This window comes from Callorhinchus milii, unplaced genomic scaffold (genome assembly GCF_018977255.1).
Source record: "Callorhinchus milii isolate IMCB2004 unplaced genomic scaffold, IMCB_Cmil_1.0 Scaffold4, whole genome shotgun sequence".
In the NCBI taxonomy this organism is placed as follows: Eukaryota; Metazoa; Chordata; class Chondrichthyes; order Chimaeriformes; family Callorhinchidae; genus Callorhinchus; species Callorhinchus milii.
In genome coordinates, this window is record NW_024704745.1 from 9722859 (window position 1) to 9740117 (window position 17259).

At 38.9% G+C, this 17259-nt stretch overlaps 3 protein-coding genes across 6 annotated transcripts; all 3 read left to right on the top strand.

Moving 5' to 3' along the window:
- The first annotated feature begins 223 nt into the window (after positions 1–223).
- On the top strand, positions 224–1308 carry LOC103180114 (cotranscriptional regulator FAM172A homolog). Its single transcript, XM_042334035.1, is given in 2 exon segments — positions 224–332; positions 335–1308. Coding segments are annotated over 2 exon segments (1083 nt in total).
- A 3162-nt stretch (positions 1309–4470) lies between these two features.
- trmt10c (tRNA methyltransferase 10C, mitochondrial RNase P subunit) lies at positions 4471–7390 on the top strand. Of its 4 annotated transcripts, none has more exons than XM_007895767.1 (2): positions 4471–4484; positions 5809–7390. In XM_007895767.1, the coding sequence occupies exon 2, from the start codon at positions 5886–5888 to the stop codon at positions 7239–7241; it is 1356 nt and encodes a 451-aa protein (XP_007893958.1). In that variant the 5' UTR covers positions 4471–4484; positions 5809–5885; the 3' UTR covers positions 7242–7390. The 4 variants fall into 4 exon arrangements, with proteins under 4 accessions (XP_007893958.1, XP_007893956.1, XP_007893957.1 ...); XM_007895765.1 differs by lacking the exon at positions 4471–4484 and adding an exon at positions 4512–4536; XM_007895766.1 differs by lacking the exon at positions 4471–4484 and adding an exon at positions 4530–4545.
- A 2428-nt stretch (positions 7391–9818) lies between these two features.
- Positions 9819–17246, top strand: pcnp (PEST proteolytic signal containing nuclear protein). The gene is made up of 5 exons (NM_001292417.1): positions 9819–9885; positions 12985–13223; positions 14203–14277; positions 15159–15214; positions 16592–17246. The coding sequence occupies exons 1-5, from the start codon at positions 9840–9842 to the stop codon at positions 16710–16712; spliced, it is 537 nt and encodes a 178-aa protein (NP_001279346.1). The 5' UTR covers positions 9819–9839; the 3' UTR covers positions 16713–17246.
- The last annotated feature ends 13 nt before the right edge of the window (positions 17247–17259 follow it).

Sequence of the window (17259 nt, forward strand, 5' to 3'; positions counted from 1 at the left end):
TACAATTAACCTACTTTTAACAAATCACAAAGGTTAACAGGACAAATAAAGGGGGTGGTGGGCATTTAATATATTCTTGAAAGAGAGAGAAAGAATAGGTGCACATTGAAGTGCTCTGTGTATATAATTTTGATTATTTCAGTCTTAATATAGAATCTTAAAAATCTCTTCAATTTATTACTTGAACAGTCCTTAGTTCATTTTCAGAACAATCTAAGTGAAAATGGTCGAACCAAAAGTTCCTGGAAAGCTAAACCCTTTGGAACGATTGAAGAAATTTAACTATAGTTTCAATGAAGAAGGACAGCTGAGGCACAGAGAAACTAACAAACCTTTGTTTTCAAACAACATATTATTGGAAACAAATTGAGCCACCAGTGGTACAATGATTTGGGGGCAATCCTTGCTGAATATATATATGAACTCCTGGAGGAAGAATGTCAACTAAAACGAGTCTGTGTTCCTGTAGATGCTTCAATGGATGAGCCTAAGAGTTTCTGTTATATGAGTGAAGGAGCTTTGACAAACCCTTCTAACTTAATTGTTTTGCTTCAAGATCGTGGAGTAATTCGGGCTGGTGAGTGGTCCCAGCAATTGATTCTGCATGATTGTTTGAACAGTGGCTCTCAAATTCCTTTTATCAAGAAAGCACAACATGAGCATTTTGATGTAATTGTATTAAATCCTAATGATAATTTTTTAGTTATTAAGGGAAAAAATGATAGTGACCCAAGAGAGAAAAAGGATGATGTCTGTGATTCTGATCAAACCGAATGCAAAGTGCAGCTTGAAAAAGTGATTCAACAAATGCCAAAAAGAGGTGTTGAAAGTGCTGAACAGCACACTATCTACACCTGGGACCACTTTATTTCTAAGTCTGCAGCTAAGAATGTAGCTTTTATAGCCCACGGTTACGGTGGATTAGCATTTGTTAACCTATTGAATGAGCGCAGTCAAGAAGTAATGAGGAAAGTGCATGCTGTGGCTTTTATAAACTCTGTGCATGATGTGTGGCACCAAAATGTTCCAAAATCTAGTCAAGAATGGATTAGAAAAACTTGTTGCAACTGGGTGTTGAGCTCCATGCCTCTCGACAAGCCTGTTACCTCAATGAGGATGAACTGCCCACAAGTTTCTGCAGGCACAGAACACCATGATTCAGCCCCTTCCATCTGTTTTCACTCAATTTTCAAGTACATAAAGAAAGCTTTAAAAGGGAAAAAAACTGAACAATTCACCCATGTGCCAATTGTCACAAGGAGTTCAAGTAAACTGTTGAACACAAGAAAACTAAGGTCAATGAGCTGAATTCCTTGAGAATGGAAAATGAGATTTCAGTGGAGGAACATTAAACATTGGTGAAACTGGAACATTCAGTTAACTGTGGACCCAAGACTGAGTTTATATTGAGATCTGATCCTCTTTGTTGTGTTGCCCAAGAAGTAATAACAATAAACCTTGTATTTGGCTATTTGGTGTAGAACCTTATCACGTCTGAAGAAGTATTTGTTTTTCAGCCCTTGTGCATCTCCTGAACACTCCAATCAGGCATATTGGTGGGTGACTTTCTCTATGGCTAGAAATTGGAGTAGCTTATGATTCTGACCCCAAAGAGTAGGAATAGAAGGGTATTAAGTTATTTAATATGATTAAAGGTCTAATTTCCCAGATCGTTCTTGCAGAAGCACATGTGGAATTCTGTCTGGTTTTGATGCTCTTAAGCATATAGGGATCAGCTTCTGCAAGTGTCAGCTGGTTAACCAAAAGAAGCACGATTGAGATCTCTGCTGTGCCCTGTCCCAGAAAATGTAATGATTTCCCAAGGTCCTTCCTCTTAGAATTTGTTTGGGGGGAAATAGAACTTGTGTTCTTAAACTGTATTCAAAGTGCTATTGCTGGCTGTATTCCTAGCTGGGTTTGAGGCAGAATATTCCATTTTTTTGGAAGTTTTTTTTAGGGTGTCACTCTGGTTCAGTTAGTAACACTCAGTTCTGAGTCAAAAGGTTGTGGGTTCAAGCCCCACGTCGGCACTTTTGAGAGTTAACATGCTGGTAATCCAGTAAAATGCTGGGGGAGCACTGTATTATCATTCTATTCAGGTGAAAGTTTAAAAATCCCACGGCACTATTGAAAAAGAAGTGATTACCTCCTGCTGTCCTCACCAACAAACCTTCAAATATGTCATTCACTTCACAGATGTAGTGGGACTTTGTTTGCAAATTAGCTGCCATGTTCATCTGCAAAATAAGTAAATCTTGTGAAATGTTTTGAATGATGTGAAGTCAAATGCTAAGATTGTTAAGTATTTTATTTCTTAAAACAGAGGGAAAAATACATTTTTGTTATTCGTATAAATTGATGGAAGAGAGTCCTGGAGGCAATCTGGTTTATTGATTAACAGAACTGTAGAATGCAAATAATGGGATTTAAAAAAACAACTATTACATTCTCTATTTCACATGTGAACCCCATCGCTGTGTCAGGATTAGATGAGTAAAATACTTCCAGCAACCAATCCTTTGTTTATTAAACATTGACTCCATCGCAACAGTGAGCATAAACAAAATACTGCTTTGAAATAAACCATAGTATCTTCAAGATTATTCTTTATGAGATCATCCTCTTTTCGAGCTTCTGCACAAATGTAGCTAGTGTGTAAAAAAAATGTTTTGGTTTGCTGTATTTAGTGAGTTATTCCTGCATAAATATTTTGTCTGTAGTCACAAACTAATTCCTAAATATAATTTTGTTTGCAATTTGGAAGTCAGTTGGTGATCAGGTTAAAATTAAGAGTCTAGCAAAATGAGTAAAACTGGAAACCTTACTACACATTACTATTGTATTTACTGCCTCTATGTGATTTGTTAAAAGTAAATACTGCAAGTGAGTTGTTTGTTTACAAATCCTTATTATTAAATGTTCATTTCAATAAGGGTTGTGTAATATACTTATTTAATAAATGCACTCTGGAAATCATTTGAGATTAATTATGTACTTCAACTTTAAAGTTTACAGTTTAGCTGTACAATAACTAACCATATAGATAAAACTGGCTGATGGTGGGACAGTGCTGTGCCCAAATGAGTTGCTACATTCACCTACAATTTACAGTCACACCATAAATTCTGTAAAGCTCTTTGTGAGATGTTTCAACATCATAAGGCTCTAGATTATTATAAGATAAACCATTTCTTATGGACAAATGGTAAGTTTAATACCTATCTTTATCTAAAATAACTTGTGTAAATCTGGAATATCTTTCCCCATCACGGCAAAGCAGCATCCTACTACTGATTTACTCCTCAAATTGCCACACACTAAATTGTATGCACCTGATGTATAGACTTAACATGCTGTATTGCTGGAATAACAAGTCTTCAAAAATTTTGTTGGGAGAATTTCAGATGAACAGTTTGGTAGCTTTAATCTAAATTCTCATCGCCCAACTCCGCCACTATCTCACCCCTCAGGCCGCTGAAACTCTTTTTCATGCCTTCATCACTTCCAGGCTCGACTATGCAAACACCCTGTTTGTTGGCCTTCCCAACTCCTCCCTCCACAGGCTGCAGATAATCCAGAACTCTCCCGCACCAAACTACGTGACCCCACCTCCCCCATTCTCGCCCGACTCCACTGGCTCCCTATCCTTCAGAGGATCCAGTTCAAAATCTTAGTCCTGACATACAAACCCCTCCATGGCCTCACCCCACCCTACTTCTGCGATCTAGCCCCCTACCAACTTGCTCAACCTCTGGAATCCCAGTCACTCCGCATCGCCCCCTCCTTAGCTTCCTTCAGGTCCCGCCTCAAGATCCTCCTCTTTGACAACGCCATCGGCCACTCCCTCTCCCCTCCCTTACACCCCCCAACCCCAGCTCGGGTCTGAAATGCTGTACTCTGTCCAGTGTCTTGGGACGTCCTCCCGAATTGAAAGGTGCTATAGAAATGTAATCTTGTTGTTGTAATAATAATCCTTGGCATTTGATATAGGGCCTTATTAAGTCTTCGAGACAACAACAACCACAACAAAATTACATTTATAGAGCGCCTTTCACGTCGGGAGGACATCCCAAAGCGCTGAACAGTCAGGTGTCAGGGCCCGAGTATGGGGGAGGGATGGTGTAGGAGTGAGAGAACAGGAGAGATCACAGAAGAGAAGGAGACTGAGAAGAGTCCTGAGGAACACCGCACGAGACGGTGCAGGGGCTGGGTGCGGGAGACGTCTCAAAGCACTTCACGGAATATGCTGTAAAGTGAATTGACTAGATTTTGCAGGTGAAACGCGGCAGCCAATTGGGCATAGCAGTGCCCCACAAACAGTCGTGGGTTGAAGTCAACAATTTTTTTTGAAAGGAATTATTACCCCTAGAAAAGTGATCCACCAATCGACTAACAACCGGGTTCCTACTTTTTTCTAGGTAAACAGAGGCGTGTGGAGTAAAGAAACTTGTCCAACATTTCGCCCTGCCGGGAATCAAATCCAGGTCTCTCACTTGCGAGGCGAGCGCTCTAACCACTGAGCTACAGGTCTCCGTGGTAAGCAGGGTGTGTACTTTCAGGGGGAAGTGCACATTCTATTCCAGACATGGAACTTTTCATGTGTAGGTGGCCTGCATAGGTGAAACTGGCTGGTTTGAATACTCCTAACTTTGGTGATGTGTTTTTCCACATGTTTACCAGCTGACAAAAAAAATCAGGATTTGGTACAGCACCTTTCATGTCAGGGGCAGTTGCAAAGGCTTCACAGCATTTATTTGTAAAGTGAAGTGACTGTGTTTGTGAAGTGACTGTGGGTGCATGTGGCAGCCAGTTTGTGCACAGGAATGTTCGGTAAACAGCCATGGAGTGAATGACCAATTTTATTTGGGGGATTGTTGGCCAGAACACCAGGAAAACTCACTTCTCTTTTTTGAATAGTGTCATGGGATCTTTAAAGTCCACATGAACGGGTAGATGGAATTTGGTTTAACATCTCATCTAAAGAACGGGTAAGGAGATTCGCTTACAAATAGGGTGTACCAGCGATTTGCTGTTTGCTTCAGTGCGAGAGCCAGCCAGTTTCATGCGTGCTAAAAAATGAGCAAGTTATCATCAGGTTGGAATCACTTTCTGAGTGCTGTGGTTGTGCAGAAAATATTGCTAATGTCACTTCCTGGTACCTTGCACGTGGGTTATTTGACACAATGGGCCAAGTGGCCTTCTGTGCTGTACATTTCAAGGAAGCATTGCTGACATTACTTAAAGAGAATAACACCAAGGATATTTTCTGCACATCGTATGCATGTACAGTGAGCATAAAATGACACAGCAACTCAACGACTTGAAAGTTGCCCTTTTTTACTGTTGGAAGTCCTTACACCTTTCAACAACGCAAAATAAGTAATTTTAACAGCCATTTTGCTTGCTTCATTATAATGTGGGGATGTGACATTGGATCCAGTTGACTGAATTACAGTGTCAAGGTCTGTATTAAGTAGTGCATATGGTGATGAATTTAGAAAGGTTTGTATTTTGGTTGCTTTATTCTAAAATTTGATTTAAATGTTCATTAATGCAATACATTTTACATAACTTATGGAAATAGTATGATAGGAAATGTGTATTTCAGATTTAGAGAGATTAAGTTAGATGTTGGGAATATGTAGGGTTAACAAAGAAGAGCTAAAAAATATTTTTAAAAATGTATTATTATAAAAACTATTGTATCCTAAATTTGGTGTGAAAGATTTTGAGTAAGATTGGAGAGGGGGCCTTTTTTATTTGGCAAGAATATTGTAATAATCTTTTAATGTTTTATTTAATTTTCAGGATTGAAGTTTCCCCCGAATTCTTGTGACATTAGAGGAGATCACTTAGGTTTGAAAATTTGCAATTTGAGAACAAAAATGTGGCTTCATAGTGCAAAGATACTGCAAAGCTTTAACAGGTGTTACAGTTTGCGGATAAAGACTGGAGTGAAGATCAAGATGGGTTTGTCAGTTTTCCGTTCACGACCACTCTGTAGGACACTGTTTTTCACACCATACTTGAAGAATGAAGAAAGAAATGTCAGTACTGATAAATTGGATTTAGATAGCTGGAAGACTGTCATGAGAGAAAATGTAGTAGAAGAGATTCAACCATCCACCTCAGAAAATCTTGAGGACTCTCCCCTAGCTGCCACAAGAGAACTTGTTGAAATGTGGCGGCTAGCAGGGAAGCAAGTGCCGGAGAATATGACCGAAGAACATCTGAAAAACTTCGAAGAACTACCTACAAAATCCTCAAAGAAAAAGTACCTGAAATTCCTATCGATCAAAGAAGGCATTAAAAAAAATGCAAAGATAAAGAAAGAAAAATTAAGGCAGGATCGAGCAGACCAGCTGGAAAAGGCAGGAGACAGTGAGGAAGAACAAGAAATGAAGAATTCTTTTTTCTTACAATTCTGGCAACGATCATTTAACGTGCTCCATAACTGGAGAGCAGCTCAATCTATGATACATGGCCAGCCACTAGTGTTTGATATGAGCTATGACAAACAGATGGGCAATCGAGAATTGGTGAACACTGTGTCTCAATTGATAGAGTGTGAGGGGTGGAACAGAAGATCTTTAGAACCATTTCACTTGCACTTCTGTAACATAAGTCCAGGAGGATCGTATCATAAGGAGTTACTAAAGCGTTATGGAGCTACCTGGGATAAACTCTTAATAACTGTAACTGAAAAGTCATACATCGATATTTTCCCTCGAAACAAGCTTGTGTATTTGACTGCGGATTCCCCACGTGTAATGAAAACTTTTGACCATGATAAAATTTATATTATTGGATCAATTGTTGACAGGTCAATTCAGACTGGATTGTCACTTGCAAATGCAAAGCGTTTGAATTTGGCAACTGAACGACTTCCATTGGATGAGTATTTGAAGTGGGAAATTGGTGCGAAAAATCTCACCTTGAATCAAATGATCAACATTATGTTGTCCATGAAGGACACTGGTAGATGGGAAGAGGCTTTAAAGTTTGTCCCAAAGAGGAAACACGAAGGATTTGTACAGAATAGAAAAGAAAAGATACTGTATAATGACAAAAAGAAAAGATGTACTCCATTGTTTAGTAGAACCGAAAACTACAGCAACAAGAATACAATGGACTATGATCGAGAAATGCGTCACACTCAGTATAAATCAACTTTGAATCCAAATCAAGCAACAAAAAAACGTTTACATAGTCGTAAACAAAAAAGCATATGGGAGGACTAAATGTTCTTAAAAGTGTTGTTCAGTATGTTAGCTATAAGAAATGTCAAAATCAAAAGACTGATGTATCCAGATGCATTGGGATATCATGCATAAAATCCATAATTGTACTGCTTCCCCCATTGAAATAACTAAACCATATTGTAAGAAAACTTGTATTTTTGAATTTTTTTAATAGTTATTGACATTATAAGTAAGAACTTGCATTTTTATGATGCTTCTATCACATCAAAAATGTCAAAAACACTTCAAAGCTAATTACTTACTCTCAGTACGGCAGCCATTTGAGCCATCAAAGGCTCACAAACAGCCATGAGATAAATGACCGATTAATCCGTAGTTGGTCTTCAATAATGTTAAGGAATATTTACCGTCTACTTGAACAGGTAAATAGAACCTTGGTTTAATATCTCATCTGAAAAATTACACCTCCAGCAATGTAACATCCACCTAATACTGTGCTGGAGTGTCAGCCTTGAGAATGAGTTCAAATTTCAATGTGGGGTTTGATCACATTTGACCCAGAGACAAGCTCTACCAACTGAATCAAATGATACAACGTTGAATTGTGAAGAATGGCTCTTAAAGAGGTAGCCTTCATTGACAACGCAGAACACAAAAGGCACCTCTGAAATTGGGTTCTTGTCAATCTTAGTCTTTTAAAGTAAGTTGGAAATCACCCCACTTGCTATTTACTTCTGGTGGTGTAGGTTATTTGTGTACCGACATGTTCCATAATAGTATACTGTAGCAGTATGCAGATGTGCTCACATGATTTTCGCACAGTGAGCTCCCAATCTCATCTAAACTGTTAATAAAATAGTGGAGTTCTACTTAAAAAATGCATGATGTGGCACTGACACATATACATTTGAAAAGTTACAGACTTGATACCCATTCAATGCTAAATTAGTCGATCTCATGTGCGATAGCAAAGTGGGAGTCACTACAAATGTCCAGTGTTCCTGGGCTAGGGAAAGAAACATTCAAAATGGCTTCCCGTTCATCAATGCCTTCAAATGATAGGATCAGGCATAGATGGTCATTTGCCCCATTGGCATTCATTGTCCAGAATCATATATGGGTTTATTTTGGTCAGCAAGGTGTCTTGAGACATGTGTAGAACCATCACCACGCTTAAGAGTATCCAAACCGAAATGAACTGGATTATCGACTTGGGTGAGATACTGGAGAGGCCCCAGAACCTATAGAACTGTAACTGAACATAGGTGGACATAAGTGGCCATGCTTTCTGGCACTATAATAATAATAATAATCCTTGCATTTGGTTCTGGCAGGGAGGAGGGAGAACAACAACAAATTACACTTGTATAGGGCCTTTCACATCAGGAGGACGTCCCAAGGCAATGGACAGTCAGGGATCCGCACCCGAGCTTGTGGTTGGAATCAGGAAGGGTGGAGGGCAGAGATGGTTAGGTGAGGAGGGTGACCGAAGGCACCGTCAAAGAGGAGGGTCTTGAGATGGGTCTCAATGGAGGCAAGGGAGGAGGGCGAGGCTGAGGGACTGTGGGACGGAGTTCCAGAGGGTGGGGGCAGAGAGGGTGAAGGCCCGCCTGCCAATGCTGGGGCAGGCGAGGCGGGGGATGCGAAACAGGCCGAAGCTCACTGAGCGGAGGGAGCAGCCAGGTTGGTGGGGGGGGGGGAATAGGGAAGAGAGTGGTACTCCATTCCCGATACAGGCCAACGCCCATAACCTGGCGGAGCGAGGGAGTTTGGCAACGAATGGTTCGGTTACCCGGAGACGGGTTTTCGTACCTGTGTGACCAACGAATAGCTTGCGTTACACGTTCCGCCCGCAAAATAACCCCCCCCCACCCGCCCCCCCGGTCAACTCCCTTTACAGTATACGCTGTGTGAAGCGCTTTGCGACGTCTCGAAGAAGACGTGATGAGGCGTCAAATCAAGTGCAAGGATTATGATGATGACGACGATGATATGAGTGGCGTCCTGTAGCTCAGTGGTCAGAGCACTCGCCTTGCAAGCGAGACACCCGGTTTCGATTCCCGGCGGGGCGAAACCTTGGGCAAGTTTCCTTACTCCACACGCCTGAAAATAATCCCTCCAAAAAACAAAAACAGTAATAAATCGGTCATTTTTCAACCCACGACTGTTGGTGGGACGCCGCTGGGGGCGATTGGCTGCCGCGTTTCGCCGGCAAGTAGACGAGTCAATTCACTTCACAGTGCGTTCTGTGAAGCGCTTTGGGACGTCCTCCCGACGTGAACAGCGCTATATCAAATGCGAGGACTGTTATTATCATTATTATTATTCTGTGAGACGTCGCTTTGAGACGTCGAGAAGACGTGAAAAGCGCGATATCAAAATGCAAGGACTGTTATTACTGTTCTCATTATTATTATTATTATTTACGACGAGGATTATTACGACCGTCGGGCGAAGCTGACACCCGCCTGACCAACGTGTCTCGGTGTTGACAGCCTTCCCCCTCCCACCCCCCCTCCTCTGGGCGTTTCCATGGAGTCACACGTAGCGTCCGGGCGGGGGCGGAAGTGACGCCACGCCCCCTTCCCCTCCCCCCCCGGTCCCAGCATGCTCTTGGCGATTTTAAGTTGATCGAAAATGGCGGAGGAGCCGCGCTCAGAGACAGAGAAGCTGCGAGATGAAGGTGCCGGTTCCTAATGTGTTTTTAAACTCTGCCTCTCGCCCCCCAGGAAATCTAAAATTGCACAAGCGCCACGTGGGGGGGTAGGGAAGGGGAGAGGAAATGAAAGGCCCCGATTGGCAGAGGAGGAGGAGGAGAGGATGCGGCCTCCCGTCGGACGGACGGAGGGAGGGAGGGAGGGAAGGAAGGAAGGAAGGCCCCGGCCGTCTCCAGAAGCCGTGGCTGTTATTAGTCCAGGGACTGACTGGGGGAGAGCGCGCCGGGGTGGGGGGGTGGGAGGGGGACAGAGCAAGAAAGAGAGGGCGGGCGGGCGGGCGGGCCCTGCTGCATGCTCCGGTAACGCACTCTGCACAAGGGCTCAGGCTTGCATCGTGGCTCCTGGATGAGTATAAATTACTGCGTTTATATATTTATATATATGTATGTGTGCGTGTGTGTGTGTGTATATATATAGATATATATAGATATATAAAAATGTGTTTTCATATCCAATAAGAAAAAAATCCTTGCGTTTGATATGGCGCCTGATCAGGTCTCTCTCTCTCTCTCTCTCTCTCGAGATGTTTCAAGAGGGCTTCGCAGAACGGACCGTCAAGTGAATTGACTTATATTTTGTGGGTGAAACGCGTGTGCACACACACACGCACACGCGAGCGAGCGCGCGCGCACACCGAGCTTCGTTAATTCCTTCAAAGGACAATAATCAATTGGTCTCTTCAATCCATGACGGGACACTGCTGTGCACAATTGGCTGCCGCATTTCGCCCACAAACTATAGTCGATTCACTTTGCGGTGTATTCTGTGAAGTGCTTTGAGACGTTTTGAAGACATTATAAGGCATTATATCAAATGCAAGGATTATTATTATTAATACCCTTAAAACTACGTAATAATGCTAAAATGCGGGCGATTGCTTTTTTAAAAAAAAAGAAACCTATGGAAGAACATTTACTAAAACTAGAAGCTGGTCCGGGCTTTTAAAAATAACATTTTGTTGAAAATGAGCAACTTCTTTTTTAGAAATTTTTTTTTAGGTTGATGTGAAATGTGGGAGCTGTTTGCTGCACTTCTTCAATCACCTGGTTTGCAAAGGAAGCATTGGACAGTTAACAACCCAGATAACATTATGAACGTGTGGAATTCAATTCTTCTTTGGATCCATTGTTTGAAAATTAGCATGCTCGCCTTTTTAACTACCAATTAACGTTTCTGTTTCAATAATCAAGGTTCTGGAATTGATTTAATTATTTTTATTAATGATGGAATTTTTTTGCTTGTCATTATTTTACTTGAATGGTATCCAAATAGATTGCACAGTAAATAACCCCTTGTCAGAAATGTTTAAAACCCCTATCAGGAATTGGAAGTGTGTTGAATAATCTGAAATAATTTGTAATTTAATTTAATGTGTTCATTGTTCCTTTTGTAGGAGTGCTAAAATTGTTTTTGTGCTTTATCCAATGTACAGTAATTGATTGAAAATCGTGTGTATGTAAGCAAAGCTGGATACATCCAGTGATTCAGGTTTTTGGAACCTAGAGAAAATAATAGAACCAATACTGTGCTGTTTTTGGTGGATCAATATCCCTGCAGATGGAATGTGTTGCCCTTAGCATGGCATTCACTTTAACTGCCTGGTAGAGAACTTGTGCGGCCTGATCTCATAGTTTCATTCAAGTTTCAGAAAGCAGCAGTAACACATGACCATCAGCTTGAGAGTCTTGCTGACTCACTAGGTGTAAATCTTAGACTTCCAGATGTTAGCCTTATTGCCAGATGTGTTTTTTAAGATGCACAAACACATTGTTTAAATGTACTGTACTTTGAGAAATTACGATTTAGTATGTTTCAAGATGGATCGCCTTGTTTGGATACAAAATTTGCTCTATATGTTTTCTGTTGTCCTCAGCATTCTGGTAATTTCTTGAAGTTATAAACTTTCTATAATTTTAGTGTTGTATTAGTATATTCTTCCTAAGAGGAACTGTATCAAATGGTAAGGTAAATGTCTAGGTTCTCTTATATAAAAAAAAGTTACATCACCTTATAATTTTGCTATGATCATTATCCTTGCTGACATGACAGTGCAGAAATCCTACATTGTCCTATCTATATTTGCAGGCACTGCTGCTCTCTCAAATTATTGGCTAGCTAAATATAAGAGGTTGATGAGGAGATTGCATGCTGCTTCATTGGTTGAATCCTTGTCTGAAATGAACAGTCAAATCATTGATGTTGAAAATGGACATTAGGTTGGTGATTATCATTTAAGTTAAAAGTATTTGATCTTGTCCAAAATATGTAGGAATTGGATTATTAAAATTTGACAAGCTTACTGTTTTTACTGAAAGTAATCATGTTTTTACTAATTTAAATTATAATAAATCTAAATTTACAAAATATTTAATTGTTCAGCTTGTAAAAATTGCCATTGTTTGCCATTTCTGGCTTCAAAAAAAGTATGCAATAACATTGCAGACTGATTATAATTGCTTTGAGAAAAAAAGTTTTTTTAAATTAATTCTGAGACTGCGGCTAGGAATCAAGTATTATGGATTATTTGGACCTTATTTGTAGTAAGGGATGAGTAATAAAAGAAGACATTTTAGAAATTATATTTGCTCAAACTATAGTTTTGAAAATAGTTTAACCAGACCAAGCCTATTAGCAATCACCAATGTAAGTCAACATAGTGCCCAACTTGTTGTTAGTTTTGTTCACCAATTGTTTTTGGATAGGGTACCAAAAATAAAAACTTATAATATAGTTTGTATTATGACACTGGAAGTCTTGATGTACTTGATGAAGGCTGGGTTAGTGTGGAACATTGGTCTACCAAAATCTGTACTGTTTATCTGGGATTCAAGTTCCAGCAGCACTGGATTGATCCTACTGAGACTGAAATGTAAAGAGCCCAACCAACTGTGAAGTATTTTCTCAGTGCCTGAATCTACTGTATCTGACAAACAGTGGAAGAGACTACTGGTTCAGTCAGTGCACACCTACAGAGGCTCCCATCCTAATACTTAATGAGGTTGCTGCACCCGTCAAAGTGCTCGATAAAAGTATCTCATCTTGGTAAGTTGTTTCGACTCCACCAGGACCACAAGAGAAAGAAGAGAAAACTGTGAAAACTAAGACTGTTTCTTCCAGTAACGAAGGAGAAAGTTCGAGTCGAAGTGCTGAAAAAAGAACAGCTGATGAGAAAAATCTTGATGACTCAGTTGCTGGGGATGCTAACAACAAGCCCACCCCTCCAAAAGTCTCCAAAATTGGGTTTTCACTAGGAAGTACATTGCTGAAGAAACCAGCCCCTATATCCATCAAATTAGGAGCAAATGTAAGTAAAGTGATGTAAAGTGGAAGGTGTTTCTATTTGTAACTAACAGTTTTCTTTGTCTTTTGGAGTTTGCATATGTGTGCGTGTGAAATCATATTTAATATATTTAGTATCAAAACAAGGGGGCATAGTCTTAAAATTAGAACCAAGCCATTCAAGAGTGAAATCAGGAAGCAATTTTTCACTCAAAGGGTGGTAGAAATCTGGAATTCTGCCAAAAGGCTGAGGATGCTGGATCCATCCACACCTTCAAGAGTGAGATTGATAGATTTTTGATAGTGAGTGTATTAAGGGATATGGGGAGAAAGTGGGAAATTGGAATTGAAAGTTGAGGTACAGATCAGCCATGATCTAATTAAATGGCAGAACAGGCTCGAAGGGCTGAATGGCCTACTCCTGTTCCTACGTTCCTAAAAGCAGCAGTGTTCATTGTCCAATTTTGCAGAAGGCCAAGTATGCCTGAGTTGAAGGGAGAGAAGTAAAGCCAGTATTAGACTACTTAACCTTGATAAAAAATGCAAGGATTATTATAACCTCTGCCCAGAACGTCTGGAGAAGTGAGCGTGTTTCTGAATTGAAAACCTACCTGTACTCACTTTTTAAGCTCCATACAATACAAATTTACATTTATGTAGCTCCCTTCACGTCTGGAGGACGTGCCAAGACACTTGCTTAACAGAGCGGAAATAGAGATGAAGACAAAAATGTCAAAACATTAGTGGTAAAATATATTATTTTTCATATTTGTGCATCTTAATGTTTCGTTAAGTTGATTTGGAGGACACCAATATGTAGTTCTTGAACAAATTTAAGCAAGACTAATGTGCTTAAGTGATAGCTGATCCTGGTCAAAAAGTAAATTTGACTTTTAATAGTAAAGTCTGAAACTGCTTAAAGTTTTAGGTTGTCCTCAAATACTACTTTTGTTAACCAAAAGGGGGCCAGCTTATTCGATCTAATGCAATTTTTCCATTCCCAGAAACCAAAAGAAAGTCTACCCATTCTGGCTCCCAAGAAACCTTCTGTAGCAGCAGTGTTCAATGAAGATGAAGATGTAAGTATTTATGTAATCTTTATTTGAAGGACCTAAAACTAATACAATCGGTCAAATTACTTCATATTGTGTTGTAGATTTCTATGCTTCTATTTCTTAAATAGATGCCCAATTATTGAAATGATTTTAATTCCAAATAAAAAAGTCCTTGTTTATACCAAAATTTACAATATAATCAAAAACTCCCAACTTCTTTGGTGAGAAGTAGAGAAAGCAAAATAGATTAAGATCAAACTAATGTAGGGGAAACTCTCACAAGCTGTTAGCTTGAGATGTATTCAAAGCTATGACCTGTGAAGAACTAACTTAGTTCTTAGTTTTTGCAACTAATTGATTTTTACTATGTTAGTGTTTTCTGTGAAAAATCCAGACTGAAAAATTAATTTTATATGAAATGTTTGGATATTTGGGTTGGGTGAAAATGCACAATATTGAGATTAAAATAAGAGACAGCTTGGGTATAAAACTAAAATTCCTAATTGAATTCACAAGATTTAAAGTGGATCTGTTTACCTGGTAGTAGAGGTAATTACTTTTCAAAGGTTCTTTTACACGAGGTAATTTTCATTACTCCTTTCTGTTTTCAAAATGAGGGAAACTGGAAATATTAGCTTGAGCGCATGATTTGTTTTATGAAGTAAGTTGAACGTTCAAGCAAAAAAAAAGTAAAGCTTTCATTGTGTATTTAGCAGTTTTGTTTCCTAGTGTTGTCAGAAGAAACTAGGACCAAAGTGCTGCATTAGTGCTTCGTGGCAAAGATTTTTGATCTTCCACAGCATTCTCTTTTAGACTGGATTTTGATATTAATAATAGCAGTAGTAATATTGTAATGTGTGGCCGGGAAATAATGATTCCTTTCAAATGTTCTCATCTGGTTGCAGAGTGAGCCTGAGGAAATGCCCCCAGAAGCAAAAATGCGGATGAAAAATATGGGACGGTAAGGTTACTACAATTTGGACTATTTTTAGGATAGTTTTAAGTGTTGGGCCATTATGATGTGTGAAGATATTGTCCACTTAATGGCAACATTTTAAAGCATTCTGATACTCATTGTTTTGAACAAATGGTTGATGTGAAAAATGTTGCTTAGAACTTGTCTAACATCATTCAGGATAATTAATATCAAATGTGAGCTACGTTTTGTACATTAACCTAAAATATGCAGTCACTAATAAATCCCAATGAGTGCTTTGAGATGTTTCAGTGACACCTTGTAGGTGCTACTTCAAATGCAAGGAATATTATTGTATATTTCTCTACAGGTAAGCAGCTCTCCCCATAGGTTGTGAAATAGGTAAAGCAGGGAAAGAGTGAGCATTCTATTCCAAATGGAAATGTCCTTGTATATATGGTACTATGTCTGGTTTGGATACTTTTAATCATAGTGATGGATTTTCACATGTCAGTCTGAATTGCCAAAAATTTCTATGCGTCAGTTCCAACTGGTAATTCAGTTACATTAACCGCAATGCAGTGAACGCTTAACATATTTGAAATGATAATGCACATTAGAGGTATTAATTGCAGAAAGAACTAGTTCCATTTGAATTATAAAATAAATCAATTGCATTTGAAGGTGCATGATTTCTGCCCAGCTGTTTGAAAGATAAAAGTAGATCCAGCAATGTATTTAATTTTAGGCATGAAGTGTGTTTGTATAAATCATTCACTTATAATACAATAATCATTCTTCATATAGAAATGAATAAGGAAAACTGGAGCTTTTTAAATTTCTACATTGAAAGCAAATTGACTACTAGGTCTTAAACATATTAATAAAAGGTATTAACTTTGTTATAAACATATTAAAGAAACAATTTTAATTTTTAGAAGGCTTTTAATTGTCCATTCCAGAACTGCCCTATGCCTAATATTTAATGAATACTAAATTCCCTGATGATTTTCTGTGGAAAGTAATGTCATTGCCATGTCCTATAAACTTCTGGCCATCGTTCTTAAATTGACTGAAGAGCTAACCCTGAAGAATTGTATATAAATATTAACAAAGCACCTGTAATGGTAAAATACACAAAGAACTTATTTAGTATACATTTTATTAAAATGTGCTTTCAAGGTTAAAAAGTCCTTTAATTCCTGGGTTTGTTTTTTCCTTGATAAGTTTGCACAATTTACAAATATCAGAATCCAGAAGTTCAGCTTTGTCCTCAGGCAGTTTTTATTGTTTTGCCACTTAAATGGTATGACAACTTCTGGAATGTATGTAAATAACTGCTGTAAAAATTCTTCTTGTGTTTTCATGATTATGCGCCTGGAAATAATTCTGCTTTTGGCAACTTACATTATCTCTCTGCAGAGAAACTCCAACATCAGCAGGACCAAATTCATTCAACAAAGGAAAACAAGGATTTTCTGATCACCATAGGTTATGGGAGCGGAAAATGAAAAATCAGATGCAGAAGTTTGGAGATGATTAAACATCATATTCAAAAGCAGAATTCAATCAAGAGTGTTGGAGATGGATGAAATTTAACAATTAAGATATTTTCAAGACCCTCCAGCTTGCTTCAGAATGGAAATAAAATGTTTCATCAATAACTAGTGGATATTGTATACTTAGATTTTCTTACTATAAATTGTAATGAGTGTAATGTGTTGAGTATGCAGTAGATAGCCCCTTCACAAAGTCTCATTGCCAGAGTATTGTGACTAAAGTACATATTTAGATCTTCAGTCATCTCATAGCTAGTGTTGATTATGTTCAGTGTTTCAATGTGGCCTATTTTGTTTGGAGTGCTGTAAAATAACTTTTACTGCATATCAATACTTACAGGTAAATGTAATGAGGGAAAATTTAGTCAATCACTCTGCCATTGAAAAGTTCATGGTCATAAATCTATTAAAGTTTGTTTGTTTATTTTTCTTTGGGGGGAGGAATATTTTCAGTGAAGAAAAATTACAGGTATCCGAGTCAAAATGTAAAACCTGCAAAAATTAAATTTTTCCTTCTTATCTGTTCCTAGT

What these genes read in the sequence shown, in the direction of transcription:
- trmt10c (XM_007895767.1), top strand. Translation starts at nt 5,886, where the DNA reads ATGTGGCTTCATAGTGCAAAGATACTGCAAAGCTTTAACAGGTGTTAC.
- pcnp (NM_001292417.1), top strand. Translation starts at nt 9,840, where the DNA reads ATGGCGGAGGAGCCGCGCTCAGAGACAGAGAAGCTGCGAGATGAAG. An exon ending in CCATCAAATTAGGAGCAAAT is followed by an intron (nt 13,224 to 14,202) that starts GTAAGTAAAGTG and finishes TTCCATTCCCAG; the next exon opens with AAACCAAAAGAAAGTCTACC. An exon ending in TGTTCAATGAAGATGAAGAT is followed by an intron (nt 14,278 to 15,158) that starts GTAAGTATTTAT and finishes ATCTGGTTGCAG; the next exon opens with AGTGAGCCTGAGGAAATGCC.